Here is a 15221-nt window from a genome sequence, read left to right on the forward strand (position 1 = left end):
TTCTGAGAATACTAGCCGCGAGAGATCTGGATTCGACCAAGATTTTACCGGAAGTTAGATTACCCATATGTATTTGTTCTATTCCTGAAAGTAAGGAAACAACTAAGCTTTTAGTAGGTAGAAATAATTTTTGTTTGACCTCAATTTTCTCATTTGATATATTTCTGCTGTTTTTATAAATTTTTTCTTTTAAACTTGTAGTAAGGATAAGCTCTTTATCGCTCAGTAATCAATTCTTTGTTGTCGAACTCAGACCACCGCGGACAGAATTCTCCGAATTGGTTTCCCTTGCTACTATCTTCGAACTGATTCTTACCTGGAAAGTTTTTCATCTTCCATTAAGTTGTTATATTTCAAAATGGCGAGATACGGAAACCAAGGCGTTCCAGTGTTAAGCTTTCATAATCCAGCAGGAATGATTCTCTATCCTAAAGGTCTAAACACATACGCCATGGGAAATACAAGGGCTCGAGACGTGACAGAATTATTAGGAACCTCGAAAGAACAACACCTGGATTTGCTGCTGCTAGCGTCTGGCGATGTAAGGAATTTTTTGTTCACTGTATCCGAGCTATCATTGAGGAGACCTCACGATCGTCCGAGGAGTTTAAGTTTCCATTTTAACGACTACGACCCATCGGTGATTGCTCGCAATGCTGTGCTCATACAAGTCGCGAATGAGATAAATCCTGATATCCCAGCTGATGTGGACTTCTTGTGGAATATCTGGTATAATTTGGCTCTTTCTCAGGACAACTTTGACCGACTGCAACAGGTAATGTGTAGATTGCTTGCGAAAAAATTTGACAGCGCAGAAAGTATCTTGAAGTTTGAAGATGGCGCTGTTCTCCGGGAATGTTTCGACATTTGGAAGGATTGGATGACTCTTGATCTTGACGTAAGAAAGGTTAAGGAGGAAAGAACCACACTGATTGAAAGCAAAATGCAAGAACTCAAATTTGACGTGGATGCTCAGTGTTTGGGTGTACTATCAGAAATGATGATGGGACTTAGTCAAGAAGCAGACACGCAATTTTTCGAAGCAACTCATGCGAATCCATTTTATACGGAAGTAAAGCACTGGTTTTGCGAAGGTTCCACTTCGAATGAGTCCGCGAGGACAAATCCAACCTTGATTCGTCCATTTGATCATAAATGGAGGTTACATTATAATTCTTGTGTGTTTGAAAGTTACTTGCCAATCGAAAGGTGAGCATAATCATGTACAGCATAAATTACATTTAATTGCATCGTACGTGAATTCAATTAATTCAGGATTTATTTTAGAGTTAGAATGAAACAAACTTAGTTTAAACGTCTTCTTGTAAGGTTTGATATTACTAAAGGGTAATATTGTTGGAAAGAAAATAATAGCAAGACATAAATCGCTGTGCAAAACTATACAAGCTTTACTATGAGATTTATGTTAACTCCGCTTTGCTTAGTAGTGTAATCAAGTTTAAAGAGGATGAAGAGAGTAATTTCTTAAAGAAACTATGGTGCTTTCAGTGAGGGTATTACAAGGTAATTTTGCTTTATCACAATAGCTGATAAGCCTATAAAGCTTACGTTTCGAACGTTAGCCCTTCGTCTGAGCGAAAGGCGAAGGTCTATGACGAAAGGCTAAAGCTCGAAACGTCAACCTTAGAGACTTGTTTGCGCTGAAAAAACTTGCACTTCATAAAACCGCATTATCCTCCAAATTAATTATGCCGTTATAAACCGTTGTCTTCTCAGCACTAAACAAGAAAGAAACATAGAAAGATATGTTCAAATCAATTTCTTTAATATTTTCAATACTTGCTTTAATTCGGTGTTCCAGCTTCCAAGCGTAATTATTTCCCTTTTTTTTGCCGTGAAGGGACCAGCTCTTACGATGTAAATCTCTGACGGCAGCTTGCAAAGAAAACTTGAAACTGATGCTGAAACGCTTCCAGCGACAGAGGAAGAACAAGCAAACTTTTTTGAAGGTCAGATTGTGTAGTCTTGATCAGTCAGCAGCGAATCTCATTTAAGCCACCTGAAAATTTTCGCTCTCGAAAGGCTTTTATCCAAGCGGCGAATTCTCCAAATCAAGCAGTTAAAAACTTTTTTTCTCCAAGTATGCCTGTGTCATTTACCGAATAATGCATTGATCAGATGGATGATCCAACTCCCCCCCAAACCATAAGCCCAAATCCTAACCCTGCTGTGACACTCACCCCTCCCTAGCAACTTCCCGGGTTATTTGAACTTTTGAAGATTGGTCTACTAAAATTCCGGCCCACCTCCTCCCCCCCAGGGGTAAACATCGAGTTCAAATGCTCCACCAATTTTTTCCTGAAGAAGGCAAAATCAGGGGCTGTGCCATTCTATACATTTACCAAGCTTTAAACCTAGACCTTGTAGACCTTTTCGCCTGCGCCGTTCGCTCAAGAAAGAGAACTATTTACCTTGAGACGCCTTCATATCTAAAGTTAGAACATTTATATTCCGCTGGAAAGACTTAACCTTCCCGGTTCAAATTCCCCACCCCAGCCATACAAGGTTCAAATTCCCCACCCCCGGGGCACGGGCAACGGTCAAATGCCCCTGGGTTGTCAGGCGGGAGGAATGTAGAAGCTTCAAATTGATCGGTGCATAACATCTTCCTTCACTTAAATCCCCAGGCACAAAATGTACCATCATTATTATTTACATCATCATTATGCCTAAGCATCATAAATCGACATTCCTGTCCTCGCAGTAAGCAGTGACTTTTTTCACCATGGACGTACTTAAACTACCTAGCTAGCCAAGAGTCTCCTATACCTCAATAATAGAGCGTCCGAAGTACTAATCAGAAGGTCTCTACTCCCGTTAGGAGCATTTTTTTTCCGATTATGCCAGTGACACTCCTATTTGTTTCCAAAATATTGGGTTAACAACAGTGAAAAAGTAGCTTTTACATTCTCCGTCTCTCGTGCTCTGTCTTGCCTCTCTAACAGTCTCTCTGATGAGATAAAAGAAAAGTAAAGGTAGGTAGTAAGTCTACTCGAGCCAAATGGCCCATCCAGTCTGAGGTTTTTCGGTTTTTTTCAGTGAAGCGACTGGGTGTACATATTACTACTTCCCTTTTGGGTGAGATTTCAGTCTATTGCAAGGTTCCCAACCAAGCATTTCATCAAGCTTTTTCTGACGTGACGCCGGTACGTAATTCAGTTCATTCCTAGTTGAAGAGAGGTACTGTGAAAGTCAGACCTGTCAACCCAGAGTTCAGCGCGCAGACCATTAGGTCACCTCCTGTCCAACTCTAACTTAAGATAAAGGCTTAGAATTGTGTGCATTTGAGAGAAGGAAGGAAGCGAGGACCAGTTGCAAAAAATAGCAGCTAAGGATCGTAAGGATTACAGTTTCGTTACAGAGAACAGAATTCTGTCCAGGATCCAGTTGGATCTCTAAGTCTTTAAGTGGGGGTAAAATTACCTCTTTCTATCTTTCTTGCTAGGTTACTCTGTGGACAGGCGATGCACTTGCTTTGTGTACAAGTGGCTTTCCTCCAGAAATGTCATTCGACGTTATCGACACAAGTAATCTCAGCGATCACATTGGTTTGCTAAATGTTCTTGTTTGCTGTGCCCCAAGGTTGAAAGTGTACGTTAATTCTCATATTAACCATACCTGATGGATTCAACTGGTCAAACCATCATGTTTGATTCAATCCTGAAATGATAAATCATTAACCTTCCTTCTGTAGGCCGAACAGATCTCTCTTGTTTACATCAAGCATGCTATGGTGTGGAGGTTGTGAAAATGTGGCGGAATATTACAACAAATGTGTTGGTGTTCCTTTCCAACTTCTTCCCACTATTCTGGGCTTGAAGCTGGCTGTAGAAATTGAACTGGGAAGCAGGTAGGTACTTTAGATGAAAAGAGTTTTCTGCTTTCAGTTTAGAAAGTTGGTAAGGAAACTATCCTTTACACTCATCACTCACTATCAAAACTTTAGATTCCCACATTCGACTAATAATGAGAACCGAAAAAATTATCAACAAGAGGACATATATTGCAGTGAGAAAACAAGGCAATTTTGGTACTAGCCAAGATTTCATTCCTTGTCATTCCTCCAAGATTGGAGTTGTAAAAGGGTAAAAGGTGATATCAGTGGTGCTATTTGGCTCTGATTTTACAAGCTTTTATCCTTTTTCTGCTGTAGGATATACTGATATCCAGTTGTCACGTGTGGCATGTCCTTCAGTAACATCTCTATCACCGCCACCCTTGTCATCATTATCATCATCATCATCATAGTCATCATCAATTTCGTTATTAATACTGTTTGTATTCTTAGTTACCATTCTCTCCGCTAACATTTTGGTCTTCTATTCTTCGCCCTTGTTCATCAGCAAGTAAGCTATGATTATTTAACTCGCTCTCGTTTTACTGAAACAGCAAACTTCCTGACAAAATGGAAACTTCAGAGGAGATTCTTTGCTGGGTGAAGGCGGACATTAGGAGGACTCTATTGGAAATAGGTTGGTTCAATGTTAAGAGTTATGAAAAAAGCAATTTCTGACCGAATAAACATTATTCTCCTTTCGTAAGTTGTTAAGCAATCGTTGTTCAGTAAAAGCTTACGTTCTGTACCTAAAATTACAGACAAAACCAGTGACGTTGTACAAGGCCTATTTCGGCTCGCAGAGCGATGCTTTGATTTGCTGAATGAACAAACAAAACCACTGGTGGATGGACAGACCTTCATTGGGAGTCAGGTGTATGGCACAACCCTGTCGTCACCTCTTACATTCCTTCGAATCATTCATCAGATACAACCGCTTGTTAAAGGAGGAGGTTAGAACGATCATCGATCGAGTGTCCGACGTAGTCTGGACTCTCTTTTTATTTTATATATTTTTTATTTTTTATCTACACTTTTGGATTGTTTAAAATTAAACAAATGCCAAACGGAAACCGGTCATGCGCAACTTGATCTCATGTTCATGCGTGCTTGTTGTCGGAAACTTTGATTTCCTATTGCCCTCTCTGGGCATGATTTTCTCCTTGAGATCGCTTTAATTGGTGGATGTAGTCATTTCGTTGTTGTTTTTACATCTCTCAATTGGAAAACGCCCTGGTTTGAAAGTTTGGAAAAAGGTTTAAACCAAGGAAGCCACAGATATGATAAAGAGAATGAAACAAGGGAAAGGTAATTACACCCTTCCCTTGGAACTATGGTAGCGTCCCCCTTTCACGCTTTTATCATGATTATTTTTTGTCGGTAATTGTTTGAAGCATTTGGAGTGGTTTTTCTACAGAACTTTGTTCTGAATATTGCATAATACAATGCTTCAAACTTGTTGTTCCTTTCTTTATCTGTAGATTTAAATTACCTCAAGTTTCTTTGTTACTTGCTTTTCCAGCCGACCGACTATTTGAACTTCTTGAAACACTTTTGCCACCTGAGTTCCACAAAAAGCACAGTCTGTCTTGGAATTTTCTCAAAGCATCGATCGGGAATGAACGAGGTATTCTCATACTGTTTTGAATCCCCCTCTCTTTCCTAGAATTTTTCTACCGTCATTGCACTCTTGAAGGAAAAAAAGATCTTCCCCGAAGGTTTGGGCTAGAAATAAAATCCCGAGACCGATGTTTGCTTTCATTATATCTGTATTCGGGTTACTTTAAACTTGTGTGATGTTTTTTTTTATTGTTGTTGATGTTATTGTTTTTTGTCACTTTCTCAAAATTTCTTTTTCCAGGGCCCGTAGTTGAAATAAAGGTTAACTGTAACATGACGGTGCCCTCTTGGTACAAGGGAACACCAATGCCAATGATTTGCATCGTGGAACCAAGCATGATTCATCAGTCTAAGGCACAGGTCAGTTATCCAAATAATAATCCAGCCAATCAATCGAGTTTTGTCCGAGCAGACCAAATTCCTATGTTTAGGGCCAAAAACCATGCAGTTTAGTACCCCTAGTGATTAAAAACAATCAGCAGCGATAACCATAACTGACAAAAACAAAATTACATGAACAAGACATACTAGAATTGCATTTCACTTAATAATTCATTTGTGTTGTGGAAAATTATTCCTAAGTGAATCCTTGTAATGTCCTAACGTTATTGCCATGTAAGATGTTTCCTTGGAAATCTCTTGGAAATTTACAGTCTGCCTCTTGAAAGTTGCGCTAATGTGCGATGGACTGGAACTTAGAAATGTACATTTCACTTAGCTCCACGCGGCCTGTCGTGCTGAAGAAGTCCATTATCAGGTATAAATGTTTGGTGGTGTTTATTTTGACCTGTCCAAACAACTGACTCAAATACGTTTTCAGAAGGTGTTCCTTATATTGACGATTTTGAAATTAGTGTTAGTAATTGGCAAGTATTATTACAAATTAAAAGGCCGTATTTGTTTTTCAAGATGCTCTCTGGTCAGATGAGATCCACAGAAACGATATTTCCATCAATTTACAACAGCTTACGTTATGATGACAAAGCCAATATTGTAACATTTCATGCTAGTGAGAAAGACTGGAACGAGATGAAGTCAAATGCGTTCATGTGGATATTCTCCAGCGACATGAACCCCGTCGTAAATAGCGACCCAGTGTTTCTCGGAGGAGAAACCATTAAAACAAGCCAATGCGTTGATCCGGTCAAGAAATTTGGGTTATTTTCAGCGCAGGCTTTTACCGTGACCGAAACAGGTGCAAACTGCCAAGTACTCAAGGTAAGGGTGATAATTTATCTTAGTCAAAATCCCTACATTTTCATCCGAAAAATCCTTAATAGATAAAGTAAACAGGTCCATTTTCTCTGAAATTGAGGGGTACGGTTGAAATGAGTCCAATTTTCTCTTTCGCGCTGAAGAAAAAGATTCGCCGTCGTCTTACGTCTATTCAGCAAAAGATCACAGATTAAGTCAAAATGTGGTAGGCAGAAGCAAGTTTCTCTACTGTTCTCACCATGGTTTGGCATCTTTTGTGATCTGTTACTGAACGTACACGCGGCAATGTGAAATCTATTCGTTGTATATGATAAAAAATGCAAAATGTTTTTAACAGTTACGACACAATGTATGCGTCTGTCCTCCAGTAATCATAGGTAAGAACCAATCAAAGGGCGGGAATGATTCAGTTTACCATTCCATCTCATTTTGGAATCTAGGAGTTTCATCTATCCGGGAAATAATCAGAATAAAAGTACTTAAAAACTTTTTTACACCAGATAAGCTTGCCTAAATAGTAAAAGCTTTCGGCTAGACCTCTAGCCCTAGTCAAGGCTAGAGGTCTAGCCGAAAGCTTTTTTACTTGTTAGACAAGCCTATCCGGTGAACAAAAGTTTTTAGATATTTATATTGTCATATAATTATGTTTGAAACAACTACAGTAACTCCAGTTCATGATCATCTTAACAGTAGTTGAACTTCACGGCATCATCATAAAGGAAAAATTTGAGTCGAGGCTGGATAATGACCAAATTTTCCACGCGATCTTCTTCGACTGTTGCCTCTTTTCGTCTTAAATTTCCGAGCTCTCAATTTTTTTTTTATAGATTTTTAAACTGATGTGTTTTTAGATCTGTATTAAAACAAGCTAGCAACCATATTTGCGAAACATACTGACAACTCTGCGTTTTAAAAGAGAGTAATTCCTTTATAAGGTTTTCTTAGGTAAGTACAGTAATGCCAGTGATGGATATGGCGCTAAGTTAAAAATCGTTAGAGAATATCCATAGTAGAATTGTTTTATATAACAGTAGTAAGATTCACATTGGTAGTTACCTATTTTAGATCAACAAAGTCGAGGAGAATACGTTTTCGTATAATGCAGAACTTGACATACTGGACTTACAACAATGCACAGCCAGCACAATGAAGATTAGCTTTTCTCCAATTAAATGCCCAGTTGAACTCCAGATATACTTCGAGGGAGCAACAGGGTGAGTATCACTGCATTTGAAAAAGAGAATGGTTTTATTTTGCTTAAGATGAAGCAGTTGAAAGTTTCTCGTTGTATTTAATAAAAACGTTTAAAAAATATCAACCGAGCCTTTCAGAAAAGTAAAAAAGAAAGACAATTCAAAGATGGATGGATCCTATCTTGTAGAAAATGCGGAAAATTTTAACAAAAATCTGCAAATAGTGACTGAATACTTACATTTAGATTAACTTCTCTTAAAGAAAGGGCTCTATCATCCATTATTTGTTGGTAATAATTCTAACCTCAGGACAACGTTTTAGGTAGTACCCATGACAAAGGAATTCTTCGTTTTAACAGAAACCCGCTGCAGATATACTTTTCATGTTCTGTGAATGAGAACTTGGCCAAGTTCCAGATTTCACGCACGCGCAAAAAAATACTTTGTCACATTCCTAAAAGAGAAGATGGAACAGTGGGCGAGCTAGTGATACAGAATGTGGCTCCAGTCCCCTTCCATACCATGTTATTATGGGATGGCAAACAGCACGACAAAAAGTAAGTCCAGCATGCGTAACTAATTCCATCCTCTGGGGAAATAATGAGGCCGATCAGGACCCTATTACCTGACGATTTTATCACTTATCTACCCTCAAACGACTATGGGCGCTAAACGAAAATTTGTAGAGGAAAGCTCCCTGATACGACCCTTGGTTTCCAGAAATTAGCAAAAGCCAAGCAAAAAACTGCCAGGCAAAATTTTCCCTCCCGTAATTTTTTCGCAAAATTTTACTGGGGTACTTGCCAAAATATATGTTCTTCGACACGCTGTTCACACTACTGAGATTGCAAGGAGCAGTCTCACAAATTAAGTATGGGGTCGCATTTCGAGTGAGGAATTTAAGAGGAAATGAATGTAATTGGCCAGGTGTACGATTAAAGCTTTTCCTCGACTCGCCACAAAAGCACGTTTCCAACGTAACATTTCTTACAACAACAAACATATGAAACATATGTGTGAACTGCGGTTATGAGACGTATATGAGAACGATCCTTCGCAGTAAAGCACTATTTGAGCAATAGTGGAAATCAGACCTGAAAAAAATTTCAGGCCTGTACGGGATTCGAACCACTGACCTCTGCGATACTAGTGCAGCGCTCTACCAATTGAGCTAACAAGCCAACTGGGAGCAGGCCATCAAATAGTGCTTTACTGCGAAGGATCGTTCTCATATACGTCTCATAACCGCAGTTCACACATATGTTTCATATGTTTGTTGTTGTTTGATTTATCATCTACGGGTTTATATCGAATTAATTTGATGGCCTGCTCCCAGTTGGCTTGTTAGCTCAATTGGTAGAGCGCTGCACTAGTATCGCAGAGGTCAGTGGTTCGAATCCCGTACAGGCCTGAAATTTTTTTCAGGTCTGATTTCCACTATTGCTCAAATAGTGCTTTACTGCGAAGGATCGTTCTCATATACGTAACATTTCTTACTTCTAATTTTGCCTTTGATGTACAGTTTTAAAAGGTGATTAAGTTGACTACCCGTGCATAATACGAATACCCTCGAAACTAATAAATTGTATTATATACCATTACAGAATGTTCAGCAAAATGTTTCGCACAAAGCTTGATCTTGAGCTGAAGTCTCAAGGAAAGAGTGGTTCGCCGTTTTATAACCTCAGGGAATCCATTACCATGATTTTGTGCAAGCATTCAGACGAACCTAAGGTAATCTTTGTTTTTTCGCCTTTACTAAAAAATCGTCTAAGTCTAATCTTTGTTATCACTCCAATCATCATTTGGTGTTCTTGTTATCCCCCTAGAATTGCTTAGATTAAGAGTCGAAAATAACTCCATATTTATTTTTTTCCGCTTTATTAAATTCAATGATTGATTAAAAAATTTCGCGCTTTTGCCTTAAAAATCCAACAAAAAATTATATGCTATTTACTTCTCTTGAAGTCACTCTGATTTCCTATGTGAGTATTCAGGCATATCAGGACGTTTACATGTCCTTACGACATTTGTCCTATTTTTTTATTATTATTCTAGTTCAAATTTCATGATTCTCAATCGAAAAGCGAACAGCATCTCTCAAAGAACGCTTTTCCCTTCAAAGAAGGGTCGGGCAGGAAAAGGCCCTGGCATCGGTCGATCACGTGCGCATCCAACACCTGTGTGACTGTAGTTAATTAGGATGTGACGTAGCAGTTCACAGAATCAAGATGGCGGAGTTTGGTGTGAAATTCTCGGTGCTCAGTCGTCTTGGAAGCCATCGACGACTATCGTATGCTCCATCACTAAGTCGGAAAATCAAATTACGAACTTTTTGGGAGACGACTGCTCCATACATACGCTTAATCAGCGAATTACTAACCTTTATGAGCCACTGTGGAGAAGTTTCTAGCGGAGATTTATTGAATCAATTTAGCGACGTTCCAGGGAATATCCTAACGTAGATATTGAGGAAATTCCATCAAGCAATAAACAAGCAGGATTAACCACAGAAATGCATACATTGATTTAAAGCTGGAATGAATATTTAACATCATCAAGTGACCGGCCAATGCCAGGGCCTTTTCCCACCCGTCCCCTCTTTGAAAGGAAAAGCGCTCTGGGAACGAGGTTTAGGAGCGGTCTAATGTAAATTTTCTTACATTATTTTCGTCTAATGTGCAGCGAGAAGCGAAAGTATCTTCTGTTGAAGTGAATGTAGACTCCATTTCAGTGAACCACCCTCTACACATGAAGAATTTACAGAGAATCACCATGATGCTTCTGCGCGTTTGTTTTCTACTCAACAATTGAAATGTTAGAGCATCACAATAATTGATAAAAATAATATAAAATAGCTGTCCTTTAGTTTAACACCAATGGCAGTCCTAGAACTGTACCCCAAGACTTTTGCACTCAACCTTATCATCAGACATTTCGGAGACAAACTTTAATTTGTTGCCTTCATGGCTCTTATCATTTCAAAAAACTATTTTAGACGCCCTTGGTTCATTGCGTTGATGAGCTTGGAATCATTGAAGAGCCTTATCAAACGCAGGACAATATGAAAAGGAAGAAGGGCTTTGTTATCAAAGTACAGGAGATGTACAAGTGGAAGTTCCTTCCTGTTGCAAAAGTTTTATTCTGCGATTGTCAAAGTTTAGCTGACAAGCTTCAAAATAATCCAACGGACGTCCATCTGATGGCGAATTTCTTTTCCAACACCTGGTTACACTTGGTGCATAGAATTGTGGCTGATGGTGAGGTAAGTTCAGCGAAATGTTTACACCTATATTGGTCGCACTCGATTGAAAAACAGTAAAAAAGAAATAATAAGAATGTTCACAGCATGTTTTTGGTTTGGGTAGGCTACACTGGAAAATGAAAAATATGGTTAGAATATATGGAGAGCTTTTATATATACTTGATCTGCAACTCTCGCGAATATAACAAACGAATTTTCGTAATTGAAAAAAATAAATGCATGGCAAAATGTCGAGAACACGATAAAGAGAAAGATTATTTAACGTTAAAATATTTTCTTGCTAATAGAACGCGAAAATTAATAATAATAATAACAATAATAATAATAACGGTTTATTCACAGTATATCCACATAAAAAGGTGTGGCTCTTCATCTGTGAAGGCCTACGATACTAAAATTTAATATTAAAACTAATTTATAATGACTAACTAAATTTTAATAAAAACTATACATGAAAGTAAATATGCAGAATATATTGGTTGGTGGTGGTGGTTGTTTCTATATCTTTACAAGGAAGACAAAGCGCGCGCCTTCAAGAACGCCTTGCAGAGCCTGCAGTATTCTTTAAAATCTGTGCAATTCCTTATATTTGCTGGCAATTGGTTAAAAATTATGGCTGCTGAATGCTGAAAGGTGCCTTGTACAAATGGAACATAAAGCCTTGGAGCAACACTGGAACTGAGATGCCTAAAGGGTTTTACGACTTGCAAATTTAAATGGGAGGGCCAATTATCAGAATACAGTGCTTTTTAAATAGTCTTTAGTAGCGAGTAGTCCCCTAGCTCCAGGATAGGTAGCCAGCCAAGAAAAAAAAATCAACCATAAAATCTATTTCAACGTGACTTCATTTACAAAGGACCATGGTTTTGTCATGCCCAAAATGCTTTATGCTGGAAATATTTTGTGTTCTGTAGAGGCGTTGTGGTTTGCTAAATCTTGAACTCCTTGATAGTATTATTCTACATCTCTATTTGTTGACAGGAGAAGACCCTGCTCCGTAAAATGCTCTACACAAATGCCGCAAGAGTAGATCAGGAGAGTGAATCTAGTGTGTGGAAGAATTCCTTTATTACTCTTTTGTTCCCTAGACAAAGAACTCTTGACTTGTTTGGTAAGTCGAACTTTATAGAACACCTTTGCTTTTCTTTTTCATATGATTTACCATCCTTAGTAATGCGGATTTCTTGGCGCCAGTACTTAACGTTTTCAAGTCAACTTTAAACGTCTTATTTAAATACGGAAAAAGATCCTCTTATAAATCCTTTTTCCTAGTTTTTTCGTCCTTTGGCTCTAAGTTTTGTCTTTGTTTAATCAAGACTAACGAAGAGAAGAGGAGGTTTCTGCAATAGATCCTGTTTGCATAACGTCACTTTGGCCCTCTTGTTACCAAAACAATAGAGTGGCGGCAATGTTGGTCTTTAAGGCAACTGTAGGTGATTTAAGCTCTTTTCAAATCTAAACAAGATAATTTGGTTCTATCAACTGACTAATAATATAAAGTGACCACCGTAAAGAGTTCCTAAGCTCACGTTTTGAGCTTGAACCCTCAGTCCTTCGCTCTGGCGAAGGGCTAACGCTCGAGACGTGAACTGATACTATCAGTGCGTATTCATTCGTTCATTTCAACGAACCCTGTCTGTTTTTCTTATGATGGGAACAGCTGGATTGTTTAAAGGAAAACTGAAAGACTTCCCTTTTCACCCGTGTTCATTTCCTCATCAAGCAAGACAGCCAGGAGAGCATTCCACCCAAGACAGTTTCTCTGCATTCCTAGCGGACTTCGCACGCCAAATGGTTAATTTTAACAAGGGGCCAAGAGATACATCGGACTGTAACCTCTCAGAGTGGGGATCTCCTCTAAAGGAGCCAGAATGCGCCTTCTGCCATTCAAAGGAAGGCACTCTGAAGCGATGTCTTGGCTGCAAAAGGGTTTTCTACTGTAGTAGAAATTGCCAGAAAAAGCACTGGAGGGAACATAAAACAGACTGCCAAAGTATCTCTTAGATTATCGAATTGACAAGTTACAACTTTCTTCGATCTTTTTCCAAAGCACACCACTAGCCATGAAATTTTACCACAATTATTGTTTTCTCCCGTCATCGAAATTGAAAGTTCTTGTATGCATTCGAAGCTCATGTTGAGTTACTAAACATAACAATATTAAATTTTTGTCTAGTTTCAAAACTTGTAAAAGCATTAGTGATGAGACAAAACCAAATGAAAATACTTTCTTTCTTTATTTTGTTAAGTTCTCCCTCGTGTTTTGTAATGACACGAAGCTAATGTTGGGGCTCTAGTTAGCGCTGTCCATTAAGCGACATGTGGCCAAGAAACTAGAAATTGATATCTGAGAAGTTATGTTTGTAAATGTTTTGGGGGGAATTTCATGTTTTGTCAACAGAGTGTGAAGCAAAATTGAGAGAGCGAGTTTCTTTACGGTTACGACGAAGATCGTCGTTACATTATTCACGATTTCCTCTGCTGTTCAAACTGCACAGTGATGCAATTAGCGATTTAGCTTATTGTTTATGAAAGTCCTTTTAATGAAGGCTTCTATCATTCACTCCATGTAAATAATCATGATTATCATGTACATGTGTACCCACCCTTACAGCTGTTGGGTCTCCTCATTCATTGTTCATGATTTGTAGGAGTGGATGTTTTTTGCGATCAGCGATTCAGCTTTCTTATTGTTAATGAAAGTATTTTTAATGAATAGCTTCTATCATTCACTCCGTGTAAATAATCACGATTACCATGTACATGTGTACCCTTACAGCTGTTGGGTCTCATCATTCATTGTTCATGATTTGTAGGAGTCGATGTTTTTTTGCGATCAGCGATTTAGCTTTCTTATTGTTAATGAAAGTATTTTTAACTAATAGCTTCTATCATTCACTCCGTGTAAATAATCATGATTACCATGTACATGTGTACCCTTACAGCTGTTGGGTCTCATCATTCATTGTTAATGGTTTTTAGGAGTCGATGCTTTTTGCGATCGAGTGTCTCATCCTCTGAGAGATGCTCTTTGTTTACAAACTTAGAGCAGAACACTCTCAACAGATGTATAAAGTACGTATGATGCACGATCCTCGCAGGATCGTGCATCATACGTATCTAATACCGCAGTTCAAAATATATGAACTTCATTTATTTCATTGTATCTGATTTATCACTTTCACGGGTTTACTACGAATCAACTTAACGGCCTGCTCCCAGTTGGCTTGTTAGCTCAATTGGTAGAGCGCTGCACTAGTATCGCAGAGGTCAGTGGTTCGAATCCCGTACAGGCCTGATTTTTTTCAGGTCTGATTTTCGCTATTGCTTAAATAGCGCTATCTACTGCGAGGATCGTGCATCATACGTATCTAATACCGCAGTTCAAAATATATGAACTTCATATATTTCATTGTATCAGGTGTATAAAGCTTAGCACCGCACAAAGGACTTATTCACAACCATAACCACAAAAACCATAACCATTTGTAATGTCAGAGTATCTATACTCTACAATTCTGAATCTGAAGATGTAATATTTGCGATCATATCCCCCACTCCTTCCCAAATTTTCTTGCAAATGATTTGTCCCCGTCTCTGTCCACAAACTGAAGTTCTAAAGTAACAATGGAGGTACGTCACCAATATCACAATAATGCCTGGACAGAAATCCTTAGTGTTTTTCTTTAAGTAGAGGTTAAATTTACATTGTTTGCCTTTCCTCTGTAGAAAAAAATTCAAACGATCTTATCTTTGAGAATAGGAAACTAAACTAGGGGTCGACTTCTCTACAATTGATCGTTTTTCTTACTTTTACCAACGTAGTTCAATCGCCTTGAACCTTACCAACTTGGCTTTAATTGAATTAACTACACGGGTTAATACCAAAACTAAAATGTCCAAATTCTCTGTCTTTTCTCGGTATTTACACGACCCTGTTTATCTCATACCGGGGGTCGACCTTTTTTACAAATGACCTATTAAAAGATATCTTATATTAACATAGAAAACTACGGTAGATTGATGCTTCTCCTCACTTATCATTAGTTTCCATGTTGATAGAAGGTGCTTT

At 38.5% G+C, this 15221-nt stretch overlaps 1 protein-coding gene and 1 pseudogene across 1 annotated transcript; both read left to right on the top strand.

The window, feature by feature from the left end:
* Positions 1-15221, top strand: part of LOC148720290 (uncharacterized) — a 167579-nt pseudogene that overhangs the window by 126370 nt on the left and 25988 nt on the right.
* LOC111340579 (uncharacterized) lies at positions 268-14305 on the top strand. The gene is made up of 15 exons (XM_022947440.2): positions 268-1209; positions 1862-1970; positions 3467-3612; positions 3716-3871; positions 4411-4493; positions 4618-4809; positions 5379-5483; positions 5718-5836; positions 6386-6694; positions 7757-7905; positions 8244-8441; positions 9489-9618; positions 10883-11149; positions 12131-12260; positions 12810-14305. The coding sequence occupies exons 1-15, from the start codon at positions 359-361 to the stop codon at positions 13151-13153; spliced, it is 3288 nt and encodes a 1095-aa protein (XP_022803175.2). The 5' UTR covers positions 268-358; the 3' UTR covers positions 13154-14305.

Source organism: Stylophora pistillata, chromosome 11 (genome assembly GCF_964205215.1).
Source record: "Stylophora pistillata chromosome 11, jaStyPist1.2, whole genome shotgun sequence".
Lineage (NCBI taxonomy): Eukaryota > Metazoa > Cnidaria > Anthozoa > Scleractinia > Pocilloporidae > Stylophora > Stylophora pistillata.

What these genes read in the sequence shown, in the direction of transcription:
- LOC111340579 (XM_022947440.2), top strand. Translation starts at nt 359, where the DNA reads ATGGCGAGATACGGAAACCAAGGCGTTCCAGTGTTAAGCTTTCATAAT. An exon ending in GAAATTGAACTGGGAAGCAG is followed by an intron (nt 3,872 to 4,410) that starts GTAGGTACTTTA and finishes TTACTGAAACAG; the next exon opens with CAAACTTCCTGACAAAATGG. An exon ending in GAGGACTCTATTGGAAATAG is followed by an intron (nt 4,494 to 4,617) that starts GTTGGTTCAATG and finishes CTAAAATTACAG; the next exon opens with ACAAAACCAGTGACGTTGTA.